General features: G+C 40.8%; 1 protein-coding gene across 6 annotated transcripts; it reads right to left on the reverse strand.

The window, feature by feature from the left end:
* Positions 1-4140: 4140 nt before the first annotated feature.
* Positions 4141-18681, reverse strand: MCOLN3 (mucolipin TRP cation channel 3). 6 transcript variants are annotated; one of them, XM_062003879.1, is made up of 14 exons: positions 18547-18681; positions 16356-16585; positions 14484-14651; positions 13817-13970; positions 13266-13350; positions 13077-13173; positions 12376-12475; positions 10342-10454; positions 10112-10261; positions 7793-7894; positions 7559-7681; positions 6834-7040; positions 6345-6474; positions 4141-4656 (listed from the first exon to the last, which is right to left on the reverse strand). In XM_062003879.1, exons 2-14 carry the CDS (start codon positions 16581-16583, stop codon positions 4637-4639), a joined length of 1677 nt encoding a protein of 558 aa, XP_061859863.1. In that variant the 5' UTR covers positions 16584-16585; positions 18547-18681; the 3' UTR covers positions 4141-4636. The 6 variants fall into 6 exon arrangements, with proteins under 6 accessions (XP_061859863.1, XP_061859862.1, XP_061859864.1 ...); XM_062003878.1 differs by having other exon boundaries at positions 18199-18681; XM_062003880.1 differs by having other exon boundaries at positions 12376-12471; positions 13073-13173; positions 18199-18681.
* Positions 18682-19151: the final 470 nt, after the last annotated feature.

A 19151-nucleotide genomic window follows, 5' to 3' on the forward strand; every position in this document is an offset into this window, starting at 1 on the left:
GCCTTTATGGGGCCGGGCTGGGAAAGGGCGCGCCCGCCGCCTACCATCTCAGCAGCGGTGGGGTCACCAGCGCTGGAACTTCATAGAAGCATAGAACGGTAGGGTGGAAGGGACCTTTAGAGATCATCTAGTCGAACCCCCCTGCAGAAGCAGGTCAACCTAAATAGGTCACACAGGAACATGTCCAGGCGGGTCTTGGAAGACCTCCAAGGAGACTCCGCACCTCGCCAGGCAGCCTGTGCCAGGGCTCCCTCACCTCAACAGTAAAATAGTTTGTTCTTATATTTAAATGGAACTTTTTGTGTTCCAGCTTCATCTCATTGCCCCTTGTCCTGTTGCTAGATACAATAGAAAAAAGGGATGCCCCAACCTCCTGACACCCACTATTTAGATATTTCTAAATATAAATAAGATCCCTCCTCAGTCTCCTCTTTTCTGGACTAAACAGCCCCAGTTCCTGCAGCCTTTCCTTGTATGAAAGACATTCCAGTCCCCTGATCATCTCGGTGGCCCTGTGATGGACTCTCTCCAGAAGTTCTCTGTCCCTCTTGAGTTGGGGAGCCCAGAACTGGACACAGGACTCCAGATGAGGCCTCACCAGGGCAGAGGAGAGGGTGAGAAGAACCTCCCTTGACCTGCTGGCCACACTCTTGATGCACCCCAGGATGCCATTGGCCTTCTTGGCCACAAGGGCACATTGCTGGCTCACGTTTAGTTTATTATCCATCAGGACTCCCAGGTCTCTCTCTGCAGAGCTGCTCTCCAGTAGGTCAACCCCCAGCCTGTACTGGTGCATGGGGTTGTTCCTTCCCAGATGCAGGACTCTGCACTTGCCAAGTGGAGCAAGGTGCCGTACTTCCTGTCATAGGCAAGGAGACATGCAAGGAAGACTATCAAGTTAGGATTAGTGGGTTGCTTTTGCAGCTGAAGAGATGCTTAATTCCTCAGCAGATGTAATGTGGTGTCTCCAAACTAAGGCATTCACAACAGAACGCAGATCAGTAAGATGCTTCATTGCAGCAACCCTGAGCTCTCCACATGACCTCGCCGTGGGTATGGCAGTGTATGATGTTTACCTTCCCCTGAGAATATGCTTTCATCCAGTGTGGAAACTGGTACTTAGAAACAAGTGTAGACTCCCACCTCTCTCCTCCCCTCAGTGTAACTGCTTTGTGACAAGAGAGCTGAGCTCTGCTGAAAACAAGAAGCTTTCACTACCTGGGCATATGCCAAACATCAACATTGCAATGAGTCTTGCTATGAGAAATTGTTACCCAAGTGTAGCACCTACAACTTACTTTCACAAGGAAATATTATTTTTCAGGCAACTCTTTCCAGAGCCCAGTAAGAATCAGCACAAAGAAACTCTCTTACCTCTCCACACCTTCTTGAACAGCATTGAAAGCCCTGTTTTCTTTAGGACAGCATTTTTAAGCCTAATGAGTTTATCTGATGCTTTATCTGGTTCTTTCCTCTCCCCACCTGAATTCTGCAGTTCTATCTGTGCCTGAATGATTGTATCACCACAAAGACACTCATGTCTCCAGGATGCAGCTTCCCATGCATTACTGGCATTGTTAATGTTGACATCATGTGATACTGTTGGAGTCACAAGGTGTTTTTAAAACAAGACCATTGTTATACAAGGCCATAACCAGCACATCATATATTTTGATGAAATAAGATTTAAAAGCCCCACCACACTCACAACAGCAGTAACCACAAATTCTTGGGCATAGCTGCTCTGCACCTCAAACACTCTGTAGGCTAGAAGACATGGCATTGACTGGCATCTTCAAGGCAAAATAATCAGGCAGATGAATGTCCTGAACACCAAGGATCAAGCAGGTCAGAAATCTGGAGATCAAGCACTTAGATTGCCAGCAGCATTATCAAGGCAAACAATACATTCTTTGAGTGTCTGGTTTCCTTAAAAAAATCCAAAATATGGAAAGATATCAGATATGTAATACAAGCAGCATTTATTTTTCCAATCAGAACTGGACATTTTGAGCAGATGTAAGCCAGTAAGCTTTCAGGTTACTTATTCCTTCCCTCATGTAACAGTCTGCACTCACAGATAGAAATGAACAATGGCACATAAGCAGTTGTCCCTTCTTTTCCTTCCACTTCATCCTAGCCTTTGTTTACACATCTTTCTCCTGCATCTAGATAGTCCTTCCCTCTGACTTTGCACTGTGACCCTGCCCATTACTGTTTGAAGGCAAGTTGCCTTTCATCAGCTCTTTCCTCCCCAAACCCACACAATGCCAGCAATGCTAAATTAAAAGCTGTGTAGTTTAGCAGAAGTAACAAAGCGTGGTCTTTCTACTGAGTTTCTATGACTTTCTAGCTGTAGCACAAGGATGGGTCATTACATGAAGACTCTAACAGCGATGTCACTACAAAACAAGCTTCACAGTGAAGTTTGCCCCTAAGGTGACAGAAACCAGTCTTCAGTGGAAGATTTATCCTTTTAGGAATTGAAAGAATCTATATATGATTCTGCTTTGGAGTCATCCATTGTAGCTTTATGTGCCACATGCACATACTGTAGGTTTCTTTTAACATGACTTCTCCCTACCTCTATAAAACTTTGTTAAGCTTTTGATATTTTAGCGCACTCTCAAATTTTGTTGAAACTTGTTGCCAATTTCACATTAACAGTGATGAAGTGATGATGCTCTGCACTGTTTCTAAACAAAATCAGACTACTACTTGCCTTGTAACTGTACTGGCAAACAAAGTATTCCATAGCTGTTTATCAAATGCACCTGCATTTTGAGTAAATTATTAATCTTAGCTTGGTTTTAACTCTGTATGAAAAAGCCTTGATAAGAAGTCAGCCTTCTGCATTTCAGTAATCTTAAAGTGTTTGCTATCTTGTCAGAACTTCTTGCACAAACTATTCCATACAATAGTGGTGTGTTGTTGAAGATCCATATCCAGTTTAATGTGTCAGCAGAAAAAAGGGTCACATAATGTCTCCTTTTGAGGCTTGATTGCCATAATCTCCTAAAAAAGCTTCACAAGTCTTCAATCTTAGGTGACTGTTGGAAGACAAGGACCTCAACACAGGGAACTCTCAGATACTGTGAATAATCTGCTTACACCTTGTGTTTGGTTTGCCTTTCACGTTATGCACAGGAAAACTTGTAGATTAAGGTTTTATATTCACTTATTTGTTTCTATGGTGAACTCTGAAGTGTTGTTAAACAGGATCAGGTGGGCACAGGTCCTCAGCAGGACCCATAGGAGCTAGCAGGAAATACAAATTCATACACTCAACACACTTTATGCCAGAAATTGCATATTGCTATTAGAAAAGAAAAAGGCTCCTGTATCACTCTGGCAACATTTACTCTTAAGATGAACAGTGACACATCCAGTACTCACTGCAGCTGGAAATGTTTATTATAGCACATTTACAGTATGTAAACATTCAGACAGAACATGTTTGGTGTCCTCTACCTGTGTGCACTGCATTATACATTGTCACAACACACAGCTACGGGAAAGCTGCTCATAAATGCATGTCATCTAAAATATGCTTCCCTTTGGCTCTCTATTCTGCTCCCAGAGTGAGTAGACTATAGAAAATAAGGCATCCATTAAATGGTATCACAACCAACAAAGTATATAAACTAAGTTGTCAAGACTGAACTTCTATAAAATCTAACGTTTCAGGCACTGACAGTACCAGGTTGTTAGGTTGGTAGCAAATATCTTGTTTATAAAGCCTTAACAAGTAAGGCTCCCAGAGACATATCTTCTGTGTATTTAACTCAGTTTAGACTTCAGGTTTACAAACATGTATCAGAGGAAGATTTCAAACTTAAAAAAAAATAGATATTTTGAAAGTGCTTTTGCCTGACTTTAAAAACATCAAGTCAGCCCACTGGGAAGCTGAACTGATCCTACCCAGTGCTGGATATAGGAGTTAACTACATTTTGCCACTCAACTCACCCCTACAACTTCAGTTTTGGCCTGGCATATCCCTGGCCTCTCTTAGAGGAGACTGATAGTTACATGAAGTGGTACTTATGTTTAGAGAAATACCTAGTTTATGGTCTCTGCCATACTTGAATGCCTTGTGTTTCGATTTCACTGTAATGTCTCCAGAAACAAATGACACCAAATTTGATAGTTTCAATTTATTTATACTATGAGTGCAGATAAACAATAAATACTGAGGCCTTTAGAGAGAGCTTTCGTTCACTTAGTGACAGGTCAGCCACAGATAGAGAATGCCTGCAGTACTGAGGGCTAGGTTGATGTTCAAAATTGCAGTTGTCCTGCACTACTACTTATAGTTGAAAGTTATTGCATTTCTAGTCTAGTCACATAATCTAACCAAGTCTCTGAACACAGGTAGCTTTTTAATGCCCTTTATATTCTAGCACAATTTAACTGAAGAAACAAACACAACAAAGATAATAAAAAACCCAAACACCCTAACTCCCTGAATTAGCAGTGAGAATGTCTAAGTTTATCATAAGTTTCTGCCACGGGCTTACACTGTTTTTTGAGAAAAGCAAATACAAGCTTTAGGTATAAGGTTTTTCACCAGCTCCACTCTCCAGGTCTTGTAGTGTGTGCTGCTTTAAAGCCTCCATGGTACACTCTCACAATCCATTACATATGTTCACTACAACCTGTACAGGAGAAGAGAGAAAAGCTCTCAGGTGCGTGCATCAAATAACAGTTCTATTGTACAAGGTGCCTTAAAAATGAATCTGAACTATTTAATTACTAATTTGACATACACTAATAAAAAATTGCTATTAACTACAATAAAACATTTTGACCATGTAAAAGAATTGAGAAGCTTTGTGTGCCCTGTAGGACCATATGACTGTTTAAGGAGTGGAAGCCATAGAAATGATAGCACAACATCCCACACGAGACATTTGCTTATTCCTACAGGTTATTTGTTTCAAACTAAAAGCAGAAGGAAGGCCACAGTACAGAGCTAATGGAGCAATGTCCAGTAACTACAGGCAACTGCAAACTCAGCCCCTGGACTAGCTTCTAGAGAAAGTAACACACAATTTCCAGACAAAGTTTGGAACACTGACATGCATGGTATGAGGCATACACGTGGATCAAGACATGTGGCAACAGGGTAGAATCATTAAAGAGTAGGCTATCCATTTAGGAAACGAGGCTCTGAAATGCCTACAGCTCCATTCGAGTCCAGGGTGCTGCCAGCCGTTCAATACTCCTGAAGGAACAAGTTGCTTGGGAATAACAAAGTTTTCCTTTTCCTATGCTCTTCTAGAGTCCTGATCCCTCCCCACAGTCAGTAGGGAAAGTATTAAATCCCTGTCTTGTCCCGCCTCACGTTGGGTTTCTTGCTTGGTTAAACTGAGACATGTGTGCTGAGAAGAAAACATTAACGTGTCCATGCCCTTTACCCAGGAACAAGATGCCCTGCTCTGCTTCATCCCCCACTTTTCTCTCCAGTAAAACGTCAGGTCAGAACATCGGCTCTCTGCTCTGGACTGACTCACTGCAGGCTCTGTTGTCTCTCTGCTCTGAAATCTGTCTCCATCTCCTCCCTGTCATAAATGTATTTTATACAGCATATAACAATATACCACACTGGAAAAGCCCAGTACCAAGGAGCTGCAAATGCCTTTGATCTTTTTAATCAAGCTGCAAATATTTTAAGGCTTCCTCGGCAAGGGACTCTTCAGCAAGCAAGGCTCAGAGCTGCTGCCAGCCAGGTTAAACATAAACCATGATTCCTGCAATCAGTATTCCTGAAGAAACAAAACTTCAAATAACTGAAGCATTATGCCCTCCATAATAGAAGTTAGGCAATGCTTTTCCAAGCGCTGTGATAGTGTCTTAAACTGCATGCTGTCTTAAAACCTTGGCAAGCTGATTTTCTCCCTAAGTTTCAGGCCTGTTATCCTTAAGCTAGGACACCTTACTGCACAAGGTCTCATTAGAAAGCGAGTAAGAAGATACTGAAGGAGTTCAGTAAGTCCTGCCTATCACAGTGGCTACAGGAAATGTTAATGCTTGCACATTATACATGCAGTGTTCTCAAGTTACTGTGTATGTTATCTAAGTTCCTGTACTATTTTTGATATGTTAAGTGGTTCTTCATTTAAAAGCACCCTCACCTCTCCTAAGCAGTTTGTTGGCTGCAGACAGTTCACTGAAGTGCTCCATTGTGAAGCATTAGAAATAGTTTGGGGGTTTTTTGTGGGTTTCTTTTTTCCCCCCCACTCTTAAAAATTTAAGTACTACTCATAAACATTACACCAGGGACATTTTGTGGTGTGTTGCTTTTGCATATACCTTAATGTACGATTTTAATATAAGTACATACCATTACAACAACAGAAGAGAGATGCAGAACTCTCCTCCTCTAACCTGTACCTGCCAGAGTTTGGCAAGTCTTTGCACTGTGATATAAATCTCTGCAGTTCTGTCTCCGGAAAGCCATCTTGCTGGTAGTGCTAAAAATGAATACTTAGTTAAACCTTTACCAAGACTAAAAACATACAATAACCCAAATCCTCCTCAGACCACTTTGCAGACATTGCTCAAGTCTGAAATTAAAAGATTCACAGAACTGATTATGAAACTACTGCTTTTTAGTAGATATTTAGCTCCCATTGGAGCAGGAAATCAGACAGGCTTGTATGAAAACTGAAGTAGTGAGGGATTAAAAACTTCCCATCATCACTCTATACCCTCAAAAGTAGCCAGTATATTTATTCTTTAAATTGACATGCACTGCAAGTCAAAATATTGAATGAGAGTCTGGATAGCACTAATCTTGCATTTTGATTGCAAATGAAGAGTCTGTGTTTACCTTGACAGTTTCATATGTATCTGTAATGAGTGCGATGAAGAGACTCAGCACCATGTAGATGAACAGACTGATGAAGGAGTAAAGGTATATCCTACTGAACAACCAAACCAAGTAACTTTTCTGCTGCATTTTTGCAAAGGTGGCAAACATGTCATCTCCATTGATCAATGAAAAAAGGCATTCGGAAACCATGTTCAGAGAACGAAACTAGAGAGGAGGGAAGAAGACAAGGACATCCATCACCACTTCACTTGGACCAAATGACTGTGCATGACCTGAAGAACACAGCTGATGACTGGCTGCCTCAGATCTCTTCCCACACCCAGAATATGACAAGGTGCAAAGAGTAAAACATTTGAGGAATGGACAATGTTTATCACATACACATTCAAGCCAATTTCCCTTTTAAAAGGGATAATGATAAAGTCTCTAAAGCTTTGGTCTAACAATGGTGTTTTGCAAAACGAACATTATTTTTCAAAACACCAGCATGTGACTGGGAGTCACAGCAGCTTCCACTTCTGACTCAGAACACACATAACTCGAGGACAATCTGACTGAGTCATGGAAGTCAGGCTCCTCAAACAGCAGCATCATGTTGAAGATGCACTATTTTTATACTCAGGGAGGCCTTGACATGGAAGCTTTGAAGACAATAGTAGTAATCTCTCATTTGTTTGGAATCTATTCTGTTACATTGTCTTACTGCATGTGAAGTACAGTACCTTCACATGGTATGGTCCCAGTACAATCCATCCACAGAAACAATAGCCCAGGTAGATCATAGCAGCACAACAGCAGAACCTCATTACATTGGGTAATGCTGCACGCAGTGTTAGGATGAGAAGCTATACAAAGCAATGCAAACAGTTAGAATCCAACCAGGTATTTCTGCCAGTCCTCTTATAGCAACAAACAGAATAAATACCAACAGCACGAAGATCCCAGGAGATCCTTACATTATACTTCTGAAAGAAACCTAGGTAGCGAATGACTCCAAGCCACACAAGCATAGTGGATGTTCCCAGGAGTATGCTACAGACATCATAACTTGTCAGACTCTAGAAAAAGAAGAAAAAAAGAAAGAAGGAAAGAAAAAAAAAAAAAAGAGAGTATTATAACAACTGTTCAGTTCTCAATTGCAACCCTCATCACTACAAAGACCTGTTAAGAAACACTGTTTCCCTTGGCAATCTCTGTCATTAAAAATTAGATGGGACAATATGCACTAGAGAGCAGAAGGCCCACCAAAGAACAAGGGTACTTTCAAGTGCAACTCATTTCTCATGTTATTACATATGGCTGTTTGTAAAATAGACTCTGACAAGACAAGCTTCACTTGCCAGGCCAAAAGCATCTCCTCTGTACTCGGCTCATTAAGACCTGCAGAGTGGCACTACAAATGTTTCTGTGCTGCTTCAAGACCTGCCGCAATTGCTTCTGGAATCTGTATTGACAGATTCCCCAGAACAGCTTTGGAATCTCTCCACTGTATCCCAACAGACAGTGTAGATGTGACTTTGGAACCACAAAGCAGGGAAAGCTCTTCCAGTATGTAGATAAAAAAAAATAGCATGACTTGTCAGCAGAGCTCATATGAATTCTAAGGAGGATCTTATTAGGTAGCTGGGAACTGTGAGATGTAGAAAGTTATCAAGGAGAAGAATAATTAGCTTCTAATTAATTCTAACCTGAACTTCATTTATATTTTATTGGCACTTCACTGTTTTTTTCCACCTGTACATACTGTCCTGTTTTTGTCCAAGTTAGCATATACTCTGTCCCTGGAACTGCAACTCTACTCTGAAATGGATCATGACAGCTTATATGAATAAAAAGTTCTCACTGTTTTCTGGTTTTATTCCTCTAAGAGTTGGACAATATGTTATATTAGTATAATTTATTTGCAGTTTGACAAAAAACAAATTTAGACTACTTTAATGGAACTTATTCAGTCATTAACTTTCACAGTAACATGGAACAAGATCTTATTATGGTCCACAGGGCCTGCAAAATGAAGTGAAATGTACATGTAGAGAAGAGTTTTGCTAAAATACTATCTTATTAAAAAAAATAAATAGAGGTATTTATATATATAAGATACCAGAATCCCAAATGCAAGATCTTACTCCAATCTTGTTCTTGTATTCAGTTCTCCCAAAGGATAGATTTATCGCTTAGCCAGCTTCCTCATAGTTTGTTTCTGCTCCTAAGAACTGAGTTTATAGTTCCTAAAGTAATACAGGGTAACTTGTACAGGGCATTTATGATAATCAGATGGATTTCAGACCCATCCTTTCATCACTGCCACCCAAAGTCCATTGTGTTGCAATGTCACACTTCAAAGTCTGCTACAGATTTGGTGAAGAACATTATCTGAATACTAGAGGGCTTCAGGATAGCATTTTGTTATAAGTTTTCTTCCATAATTCTGTCTGCAAATAATATATCTTTAAAAGATTTTGGTTTTCTGTATCAAAGGTTTTTTCAGAAATTGAAGACCTAGAACCTGGCTGTGGCTGACTGTTATGTACATGCTGCCAACCAGAAGCGAGGAAAGCAGAAAAATTATGTTTAAGGAAGTTGGAGCATCCCTTTCTTCTATTGTATCTAGCAACAGGACAAGGGGTAATGGGATGAAGCTGGAACACAAAAAGTTCCATTTAAATATAAGAAAAAACTATTTCACTGTTTCAGTGAGGGAGCCCTGGCACAGGCTGCCCAGGGAGGGTGTGCAGGCTCCTTCCTTGGAGGTCTTCAAGACCCGCCTGGACATGTTCCTGTGTGACCTATTTAGGTTGACCTGCTTCTGCAGGGGGGTTCGACTAGATGATCTCTAAAGGTCCCCTCCAACCCTACTATTCTATGATTCCGTGACTAAGGAGAGAGTCTCTGTATTAGTTAAACACTTGTTAAATGAGCAACATAAAGTTAAATGCTAAATTGAGGAAAAAAAAAATCAAATAAGCAAATATAAGTGGTCCTAACTGGGGAAGAGAGCAGGTCAGCAGTCTTAAAACTTTCAGAGATGAAGTTCATTTTATTCTTTGCAGTCACAAAGCAGGGAAGATAATTAGAATATCTAGTGATATTTGGAGTTTTTAAATCTCTCAACTAGAAACAACATATCTCAGTTATAATTCCAGAGGAGAAAGAGTTTTCAAATGTGATGCCACTCACGCTCAACTACAGCCGGCTTAAAATCCTCTGAGAGATTTGTACCTCTCTGGGTCAGAAAAAATCAGGTTTGCTTCCAACTGACAGAGTAAAAAGCTTACCTTGGCTTGTATCTCCATCTTTAGAGTTGATCCAACAATAGTTAAGACATCGCTAACCATAATCAGGATGTACCATCCATTGACAAATTCCATTTGATCACTGAAAGATACTTCTTTCTTATAATAATATAGGAAAAAGCTTACAAATTCCTAGGGAAAAGAAGGAAAGAAAACAGTTAATCAGATTTACACAAGACAGGAGGACTTTCCAAGGAAAGAGTCATACCCACCCTTTGGAGCCGAATTCCTTTAACCACTGATCGTGTGCAAAGGATCAATGAGGCCAGACAAGTCAATATAACAAAAGCATCAAAGATCATCATGTAATGAGTGTTCTTCTGTACTGCAAGAACAAAAATGTATATATGTATAATCAGATGTATTTCATCTTGTTGACCAACTGAAGTATTGAAGAATCAATTTTTTATATTAACTATGTTTACACACCTGAATTACAAGAAATATTACACTTTTGTGGGAAAAATGCTATCTAACATATTTTCATGAAAGATACGAGTTCATCTGCATTACAGATACAACTTCAGTTCATTTAGGAAGGTTGACACCACATCAAAAATATACCACAGTGCTTCTTAGAGCCCTGCAGAATTTAAAGTGGGAGTTGTCCATTTTACAGGCACTGGAATGACCTTTTGACTGATAGAACTTGACAAAAAAAAAAGAAATCCCAGGAATTTTACAGTATGTATCCTCTCTTCCAGAGCAGTGTTTGACTATTCAATAGGTTTTCTGTCCTAGAGCAGTGCAGACAATTTTCTGCTCAGCCAACATTGAGCTAGACATGAGTTCTCCATCTCTTATGTTACTAAAATTCATATTCTTGATCAACTAAGATAAAATTTTGCACCATGCCTACCACTAGACCTCTTTGGGGGTTTTATACCTATCATACAGCTGAAACTAGATGAGACAATATTAAGATTTGATTTTTAATGTTAAAAGAGTAACTGTTCAAATTGTCCAAAATAGGATACTAAAGTTCTAGTTGAATTCATAAACAGAACTGTTCAGAAAAAAGCCCACCTAATTCTTGCTTATACCAAAGTCACTAACGCATGTGGTGTTGCCATTTAAGTTGGTTTTGCAGCGTAGTCCAGAACAGCAACAACTTGTTATTGTCCACTTGCAATCATTACTTGTGTATTTCTCCTTGGCTTTCTGAAAATAATACAGGGTGCTCCAGGAGACAGTTTTGAAAACTGTTACAGAGGCAATCTACATAGATACCAAAAGTGCATTATTACAGAGGGCTGGTATGCAAACCCTCTGATTCTGCTGCACTAGCAGTCTGTCAGAGGCAGCATGCCATCTGGTGTGCATTTATAACGTGGCAGCTAGCAAAGCTACATGATAGAGTGTTTATGGAATATGCATTTGCATCAGTGGTGTGTTTCATACTCTGTGATGCATTTCATTAAATTCCTCCAAATTAACTGCAACCTGGATCTTTAAAAAACAAACCTTTGTTTTAACTTCCAGCTCTTCCTTTCCTAACATGGGCACAGCAAAAGGGAAAGTGGCAAAGCAGAAAAATGAACCTGATTTATCCTACTGCTTACTTCAGCAAAAAAAACCCCAAATAGTTGGAATTTAGAGTCCTGGAAAGCTTCTGACTTTCAAAAGTTTGTTTTCTCTAATTAAAAAGGATCTCACACAATGTTTGGACCAGACTCAATAGCTGCCAACAAAGGCAGCTATTGTGATAACTATTTAAGATAGATTATTTAACGATACTGTGCATCTCAGTTACATTCAAATACACATCAAACAACATTTAAGCAGCAGCAAGAAGCATTTCTAGCCACTCCACTCCAGCACGCCTTAGCAACAGTGCCTCCTTATCTTTCCTGGTGCCAAGTACTGAAATAAGAGTGAATCAGTTTCAACTTTCCACCACTATCATGTATCCTTCTGTTGCCTTGCACCAGAGCAGTTCACACACACCCTTAAGCAATGAGTTCAGTAACCAAAGCCAGAAGACACACAGTAAGGTGTGGAAAATTTTCGGTTTGACAATATCAATGGCGCAAGGTTTGAGAACTGCTAAGGAAAGCAATGGTGTAGCTGGGTTCCCAGAATTTCAGATCAGAGGTTGAACAACAATTCCTTAGAAAATGAGGATTTAGAGTGCACCCACTAAAGAATGTTTGTCAACAGTACCTCATATTTTAATAAAGAAAAAGGTTAACAAGCACTGTGGCAGAAGTTTAGCATTAAAATTTGAAGATATTTAAGTTACTTACTTGATCCAGAAACATGCCAATCTTTACATTCCCTGATGGCTATGTCATTGTCGAGACTTATTTTAATTCTGCCACTATGTGCTTTGTTATCAAACACTATCTGTACAAAAAAAAAAAAGAAAATAAACAAGTGAATGTCATTTTAAAGTTAAGCTATTACATATGTAGCACAATATATTGCTAAGCTTGCATAATGATTCAGAATAATTCTCCCAGGGGAAAAGCTACGAGACTTGTTTAAGCTTAAAGTAATTCCAGGTTATTCAAAGAAATGCTGTCAAAGTGAAAGACAAATCTGGTGAACCACATATTTGCCACACATTGCTTGATCAACTAGATAATCAGTGAAATTCTTTTAAACCACAGCCTCATACCTCTATGGTCTGAAATCAACCTTTCCTAAAAGCTTCTCTCTAAAGAGAAGAGGTTTATGCTTTTGTTATACTTCAGATGGATTAGAGCACAAAAGGCCATAAGCCAAGCAAGTGGATCAACAAGCACTCTAAGCTTAACCTCTCACAGTCACAACTGACAGTAATTTACAGGGTACACTAAGCCATGATAGAGTAATCCAGATACCACTGAGAACCAATCAATGGTCCAACACTCTTTGGGAAACATCTGCAATGACTGTGCATGGTAAACCAGCAAGAATGGTTTCTTGTTTTGAACAAAAAGGCACACGGTAGGCTCCCACCTACCGTCAGAGTGAAATCGTAACAGTCAGGGAGCTCGTGGTGACGAACAGTCTGGAGATTGATTGCCTTCAGATTGAACATGAGCTGCACTGTCACCAGTCTGCAAAAGAGCTTTGCATAAGCTTGTCACAAGGAAAATGCACAAATGCCCCACAAATGTCCCAAATCCAGGAGGTGCAGATTCCTCCTCACCTGTGAAAATCCAGAGTGAAATTCAAATTGTGCTTTCCCACTGTTGCGTTGCCTAACGGCATCATTGGCTCAATGTACAAGCAGTCTGCAATGGATAAGTACTCACAACAATATCTCACGGGTTATCATGCTCTTTAACTGTAATCTGCCTTTCCCACTCCCAGGGCTGTAAGGAGCTGTTGACTACACCAGACAAGATAACACTCTTAAGTGAGGAGTCATTCGCAAAGCTAGTTGATAAATAAACTGGCTTCCCCAAACACCAGCCAAATCACTCATCATGAATTCACAGAAAAGGCTCCTGAAACTAGCCCAAAATACTTGCTTAACAGCTCAGCACTTGTTTTGTGGCAGTAAAGGACTGTTATCTTGGAAGTGAGGGCTAGAGGTCAGTTACACAGAGGGTTTTCTTAACAGTTTTGGCTAGTAGTAAGTTCAATATAAATCATGTGACAGAACTATACAGTACTGGGTGGGGGGGTGTTAAGAAATTATCATAAATGTAGAGCCTCTCCTCACAAAGATCTGACACAATAGATTAGGTTCATCACCAGTCACAATCTCTGGGTCTATATCAAACGTGTCGTTTCCAGGACAGATGGTTCCTCGCTTGTAGAACTGCTGACACACGGCCAGAGCTGTCTCTTCTGCTCCCTTCTTCTCATAATCATGGTTTCCAACAGAGATGTTGGGCAGCTGTAAGTACTAGGGTTCATAATAAACAGAAAAACTTACTTAGATGGCATCAAAACTGTTAGTCCCTGAAAACAAAATAAAACAGAAGTGCTTGGAACTGTGCCATAATTCATCTTTTCTATTTAAAAGGTCACCTAAAGAACTTGGAAGCTTATACCACACTGCAGCTGAGTCCGCAAATACTTCAAGGTGTTTGACAAAAATTATAAGTTCGGTACCTTTTTGCTTATTGTTTTTCTCTCCTTACAATTCTTATTAGAAAGTCTAATGCATTACTTACAAAGAAGTCTGGCTTTAACCCAAGGCCTGCATTTAGCACAGAATTACTATACTGATTAGCTTTAAAGATGTCGCCACAAGTACAATGCTCTGGCAGTGACAGAAAACCTAATCGAGTTCACACTCTAGCCTTAAGCAATTGGCAGAGAAGTTCAATTTCAGATACCACCAGAGAAAGTGGAAGAAGAAAAGGTACTAGGCAAAGAAGACATATCTTGTATACACTGTAGTGATAATCCTTACCTGGTTTATTGCAAAGAATATCTGGTCATAGACATCTGTTTGTGTGTATACAGCATAGGTATCATCCATTCTGTCCATGTAGCCTTTCAAGAAGAGATGTTTGAATGCAACAGTGTTCTCTTCTTTGAAGGCAACCACCATTTGATTGCTCAGTCCAAAAACCACCAACTGAAAAAGACATTTGTATTTCCTGTTCAAAGGCAAAGTTGACTTCTGGATTAACATATGAATCCTGTCCTAAAACAGCCACTCTTTTGTCAGGCTGTAGACACGGTAGTTACACACAGACTATTCTATTTCACAGCTGGTCAAAAAAGAGTTTTACTTTAAGGAAACAATGGATTTCAAGAATGTTCCTTTTACATGTTTACCAGCATCTTAGCCAAGGACTCGATTTTTTACAAAGAAAAGGATACTATCTCAAATTCAAGCTACCTATATACTATTACACTTACTTTGTTAGTTCAGCCTGAAGTTAATATGACTTGGCTTGAGAAACATCAGCGTTCCTCAGCCAAAAAGGCAGGACAGGACTTAACAGACTCTACTTTGAAGTCCTTACTCCAGCACAGAAAAGGCAAATTGAGGACAACTCAGAAAAACAAACACGTCTCCCTCTTGTTTCAGTGAAAGGTGCTTTAAGAATAACTGATCAAAACTGTGCTTGTAACAGGATAACCTCTGACACTGTTAAAAATATATTGCAGCTGTTCACAAAAAGCATAAAACCCTTCTAGCTAGTATCCAGGCTGAAAAAAGTTTCAAGAAGAATGTGATGTATTGTTTGCAGGAGCTCACAATTCTTCAGTGACTGTTGTTTCAAATCCAGCATCAGGAGTACTGTGGAGAATCTCATCAGTCTACAGATTAGTTTTATGGCCATGATGCAGACTGGATATGTAGGTTTTGATAAGGATAACTCAGTTACAGAGATACCAAAATGCTCTGTGGGCAAGTTCAGCATGCTAGGCACACAGGAATACACCAGCAAATCAACAGTGCTAAGGCTGAATTAGCTATGGGTAGATTTTCCCTGAAAAGGCTAAATCAACATTAGTTTCCTTCTTATTTATGTTCCTCCACCACACAATTTTCTTTTGTTGAAAAATGGGACAGACGACAATCAAAGGGTGATGATATATTTAAAGCTGAAGCAGTAAATAAGGGTAAAAACACTCTGCCAGATGTATAGCAGAACTATTATTTCTTGCAGTTTGCTCATCACTTATGCAACCATGGAGAACATTCTGTACTTGTACTGACACTGCACTGACACTGCCATAAAGGTAAATCGCACATAAGCAACTCTGAAGGATCATCATCTGAGGCATTAGAAAGGTTTTATGAAAGATTGTCTTCCTCCTTAATCAAAGAACTTTGAGGCAAACAGTTGTGTTTTGGGCAGCAGATAAATGTGTAACATGAAATCTGTGGTGGGGAAGAGTGAGACAGAATATATGGAGTTTTTCAACACAAGAGTTTGTACACCATACACAAGACATCATGAAAAAGCCAGTGATTTCAGTAATGCTGAAATACAAGTGACTATTCACAAACACATTCAGAGTGAAGAAGTTATCAGGGGAACAGATGTATAAGGATTCCATCCTTTGAGGAGAGGAAAAAAAGGTCACATCGAACCCTTAAACACAGTGCCTTTCATCTCTGCTCCTAGGAAAACTATTCTTTCAGTCAATAGCTTTAGGAGAAAATTTATGTCATCTGAGATCTAAGCTATATATATGCAACTAAGATAGTTTTGCAGTCTATCGTCTCCCTGTCTCTGCAACACACTGTGAATAGCATTTGTCACCTGAATTCCCTTGACTTCCTATGGGCTTAAGAAGAGTCCCTGCTTCCATAGCTGCTTACCTGAACAGTAACCATCGCTATTTTGAGTAGCTGAATCCCAAGTTTCCAAGGTTTTCTGCCCCGGGCCCAGAATTTCTCACATGGGTTCATGAAGAAGAATTTTAACTTCCTTCTAAGCTGATCTTCCAAAAACCCCTCCTGTGATATCGACAGGTGTCTTTTGTAGCTGCCAAGATTTTCGTCATCATGAGCACTGCAGCTGCTCACAGCCACTTCAGGATTTTCCATTTCTAAAATGAAAAGAAGCCCATGTCAGCTCGAAAACATGCAAGCACGAATAAAGTAGAATCAGATCAATCTGCATTGACAACCTGGACTCCAAAGATGTTTACCTTCTGTGAAAGATACTTGCACATTCCACTGAATTGAAGACCTTCTTCATAATATTGCACATGTTTTGCAGAATGCAATCAAAAGTTTGGGCAAGTTCTTCAATTTGCAGATAGGCTGCCAGGACATTTATTAAATAGTGGAATTTCTGTCTCTTTGGAATTACTGAGTCACTTGCTAAACACTTCTTCCTTTCTCACTTACCAACATCATATATACAAGACATCCTGACTCATTTCCCTCTGTGCCCAAAGGAGTACCAAAAGCCTCTCATGAGCATTCACTCTTCTGAAAAACTTGCCTACTTCTGTAGCTAAGTTTTTTCCCTACATCTACATTGCGACCTGATCTAGGTGGACCTGCTTCTGCAGGGGGACAGTGGACCAGGTGATCTCTAAAGGTTCCTTCCAACCATACCATTCTATGATTCTATGACGTACAAGCCTTCTGCCCAGTGTTTGAAAAAACTGCAATTTCCAAGGCAGACAGCATTTTTCTTAGACCTTAGTATAATCATCATTTTCTCTTGGAAATGGAGACCTAGCACGCCAAACTGCAATTCAGAGAAATTACCTGAGTGCATTAACTTGTCATTTGGCAAGGTTATATCTGTCTCTCCAAACATAAAAGACTGTATGTAAACCAATGGTGATTGTAAACCAGACAAAAAGACCAAAAGGTAACTGAATTCAAGTGTCAGGATTAGACATACTCAGCTTTTAGATGAGTATGAGGGGAAAGAACAGAAGATAACCTTATAAATACAGTTTGATGTGTTACTCTATATAGTATTCAACATATTTAAATGTTAATCTGGTGCTAATTTTACTGACTTCCAAACAATTTTGTAAAATTGTAAAATACTTTGTAAAATACTTAAGATGTAGCCAGGAATATTTATTTCAGAAAAAAGATTGGTGACATTAAGAACAGAGGAGACAGTCTAGGTTGTGAATAAACTTAAAGATGTGCCACAGGAGAAAAATTATTATTTATTTGCATAAGAAAAGTGTTTTATGGAACTCAAACAAAAAATTACCTTCAAGACTAATTTTTTTAAATGTCTAGATAGATCCACTCTTCTCAAGCAGCCATCACACACACCACAACTCAAGTCTGTTTTCAGATACAATCCAAGACCTTTGATTTCCCCAGCTGTCAGAGAGGGCAAGAAAAGCCTTGAATCAGCAGTTTAACACCAAGAATTGGTCCATAAATAGGCTTTAAAAAAAAAAAAACAAACCCAAACCAGCTCTTGTTTTATCAGGTCTCCATTGTACTGCAGGATACAGTACACCACGGTTTCCACTCATCATTACAGCTGATCAATCATTTCTAAGTTAAGCCCTACTCTGACACTGCTGCATTCCTGGCACTGGCTATACTCAATTTAAAAAGAAAAAGAAAGAAAGAAGAAAAAGAAGGGGGGGGGGGGGGGGGGAGAAAGCAGCACATTCTGAACTCACGGAATCGGCTTGAGATGTTCCAAATATCACACTATATTCCCACTAACCTTCGCAGAGACAGCCTGTGCTCCAGGTGCGGGCTGCAGAGGGTGTCGCAGCCGGCAGCGCCGAGCCAGCGATCCCCAGCCCGCTTCAGCCGCTGCGAGCGGAGAACCGACACCCTCACAGCCAGCCGAGGCTCGCACAGCCGCTGCGGCCGCACAGGGGGCCGGGGGCCGCTCCTGCCCCGCGCAGGACACCGGCCATCTCCCGGCAGCCGCCGCCGGCCTCGCCCGCACCCCTGGCCGCTCCCGGGCTCGACGTGACCCGGCCGAGCGCTGGTTTACTGCGGCATCCCAACACCGAAAGCACCCACAGCACCGCTTCGTGCTTTTAAAGCAAAGGCTTCAGCATACCTGCCGGGTACTGGGGTCACGTTACAGCCGCGAACGCCCCGCTGTTCCCGGGCCTCCCCGCCCGCGCCGGCAGCGGGGCCGTGGGAGCGGCCGCGGGAGAGGCGAGCCCGCTCCCGCTCCCTCTCCCCCGCCCTCCCGGCCGGCGCGGCTCCGCAGTGGGGAGGGCTGGCGGCGCCGGGCGGTGCGGGGCCGTGCGGTGCGCACAGGTACACGCGGCCTCTGTCACCTTCACCTCTCCCTCCTGCCGCACGTAACCGACGGCTCTCTACACTATATATACTTTCTATAGGATGCTAATGGCGTCTCCGTATTTATTAACTTAGGCTTTCCCACAGGAGAAGAAAAAAAGTAACGTGTATGTTATAATTAGCTGTGTCACATCTCTGCTAAACCCCCCCCCCCCCAATCTTTCGAGTCACAGAACTGTAGTTATGAAGGTCAGTCAGCGGTACAGTGAGCTGACTGACATGCTAAAGCCATACCACTTACATGCAATTAAGCTATTAAAGTTATTATCTGGACTTCAAAGAAACGGTGTCCTGACCTCGGTCTTGGCCAGTCTCACCACACTGCAGAAATTACCACTTTGGTGTCGCTGCCTGACG

The sequence above is a fragment of the Colius striatus genome, chromosome 10 (assembly GCF_028858725.1).
Source record: "Colius striatus isolate bColStr4 chromosome 10, bColStr4.1.hap1, whole genome shotgun sequence".
In the NCBI taxonomy this organism is placed as follows: Eukaryota; Metazoa; Chordata; class Aves; order Coliiformes; family Coliidae; genus Colius; species Colius striatus.

What these genes read in the sequence shown, in the direction of transcription:
- MCOLN3 (XM_062003879.1), bottom strand. Translation starts at nt 16,583, where the DNA reads ATGGAAAATCCTGAAGTGGCTGTGAGCAGCTGCAGTGCTCATGATGAC. An exon ending in GTTACGATTTCACTCTGACG is followed by an intron (nt 12,476 to 13,076) that starts GTAGGTGGGAGC and finishes TTTTTTGTACAG; the next exon opens with ATAGTGTTTGATAACAAAGC. An exon ending in GTTTCTTTCAGAAGTATAAT is followed by an intron (nt 7,682 to 7,792) that starts GTAAGGATCTCC and finishes TGCTTTGTATAG; the next exon opens with CTTCTCATCCTAACACTGCG.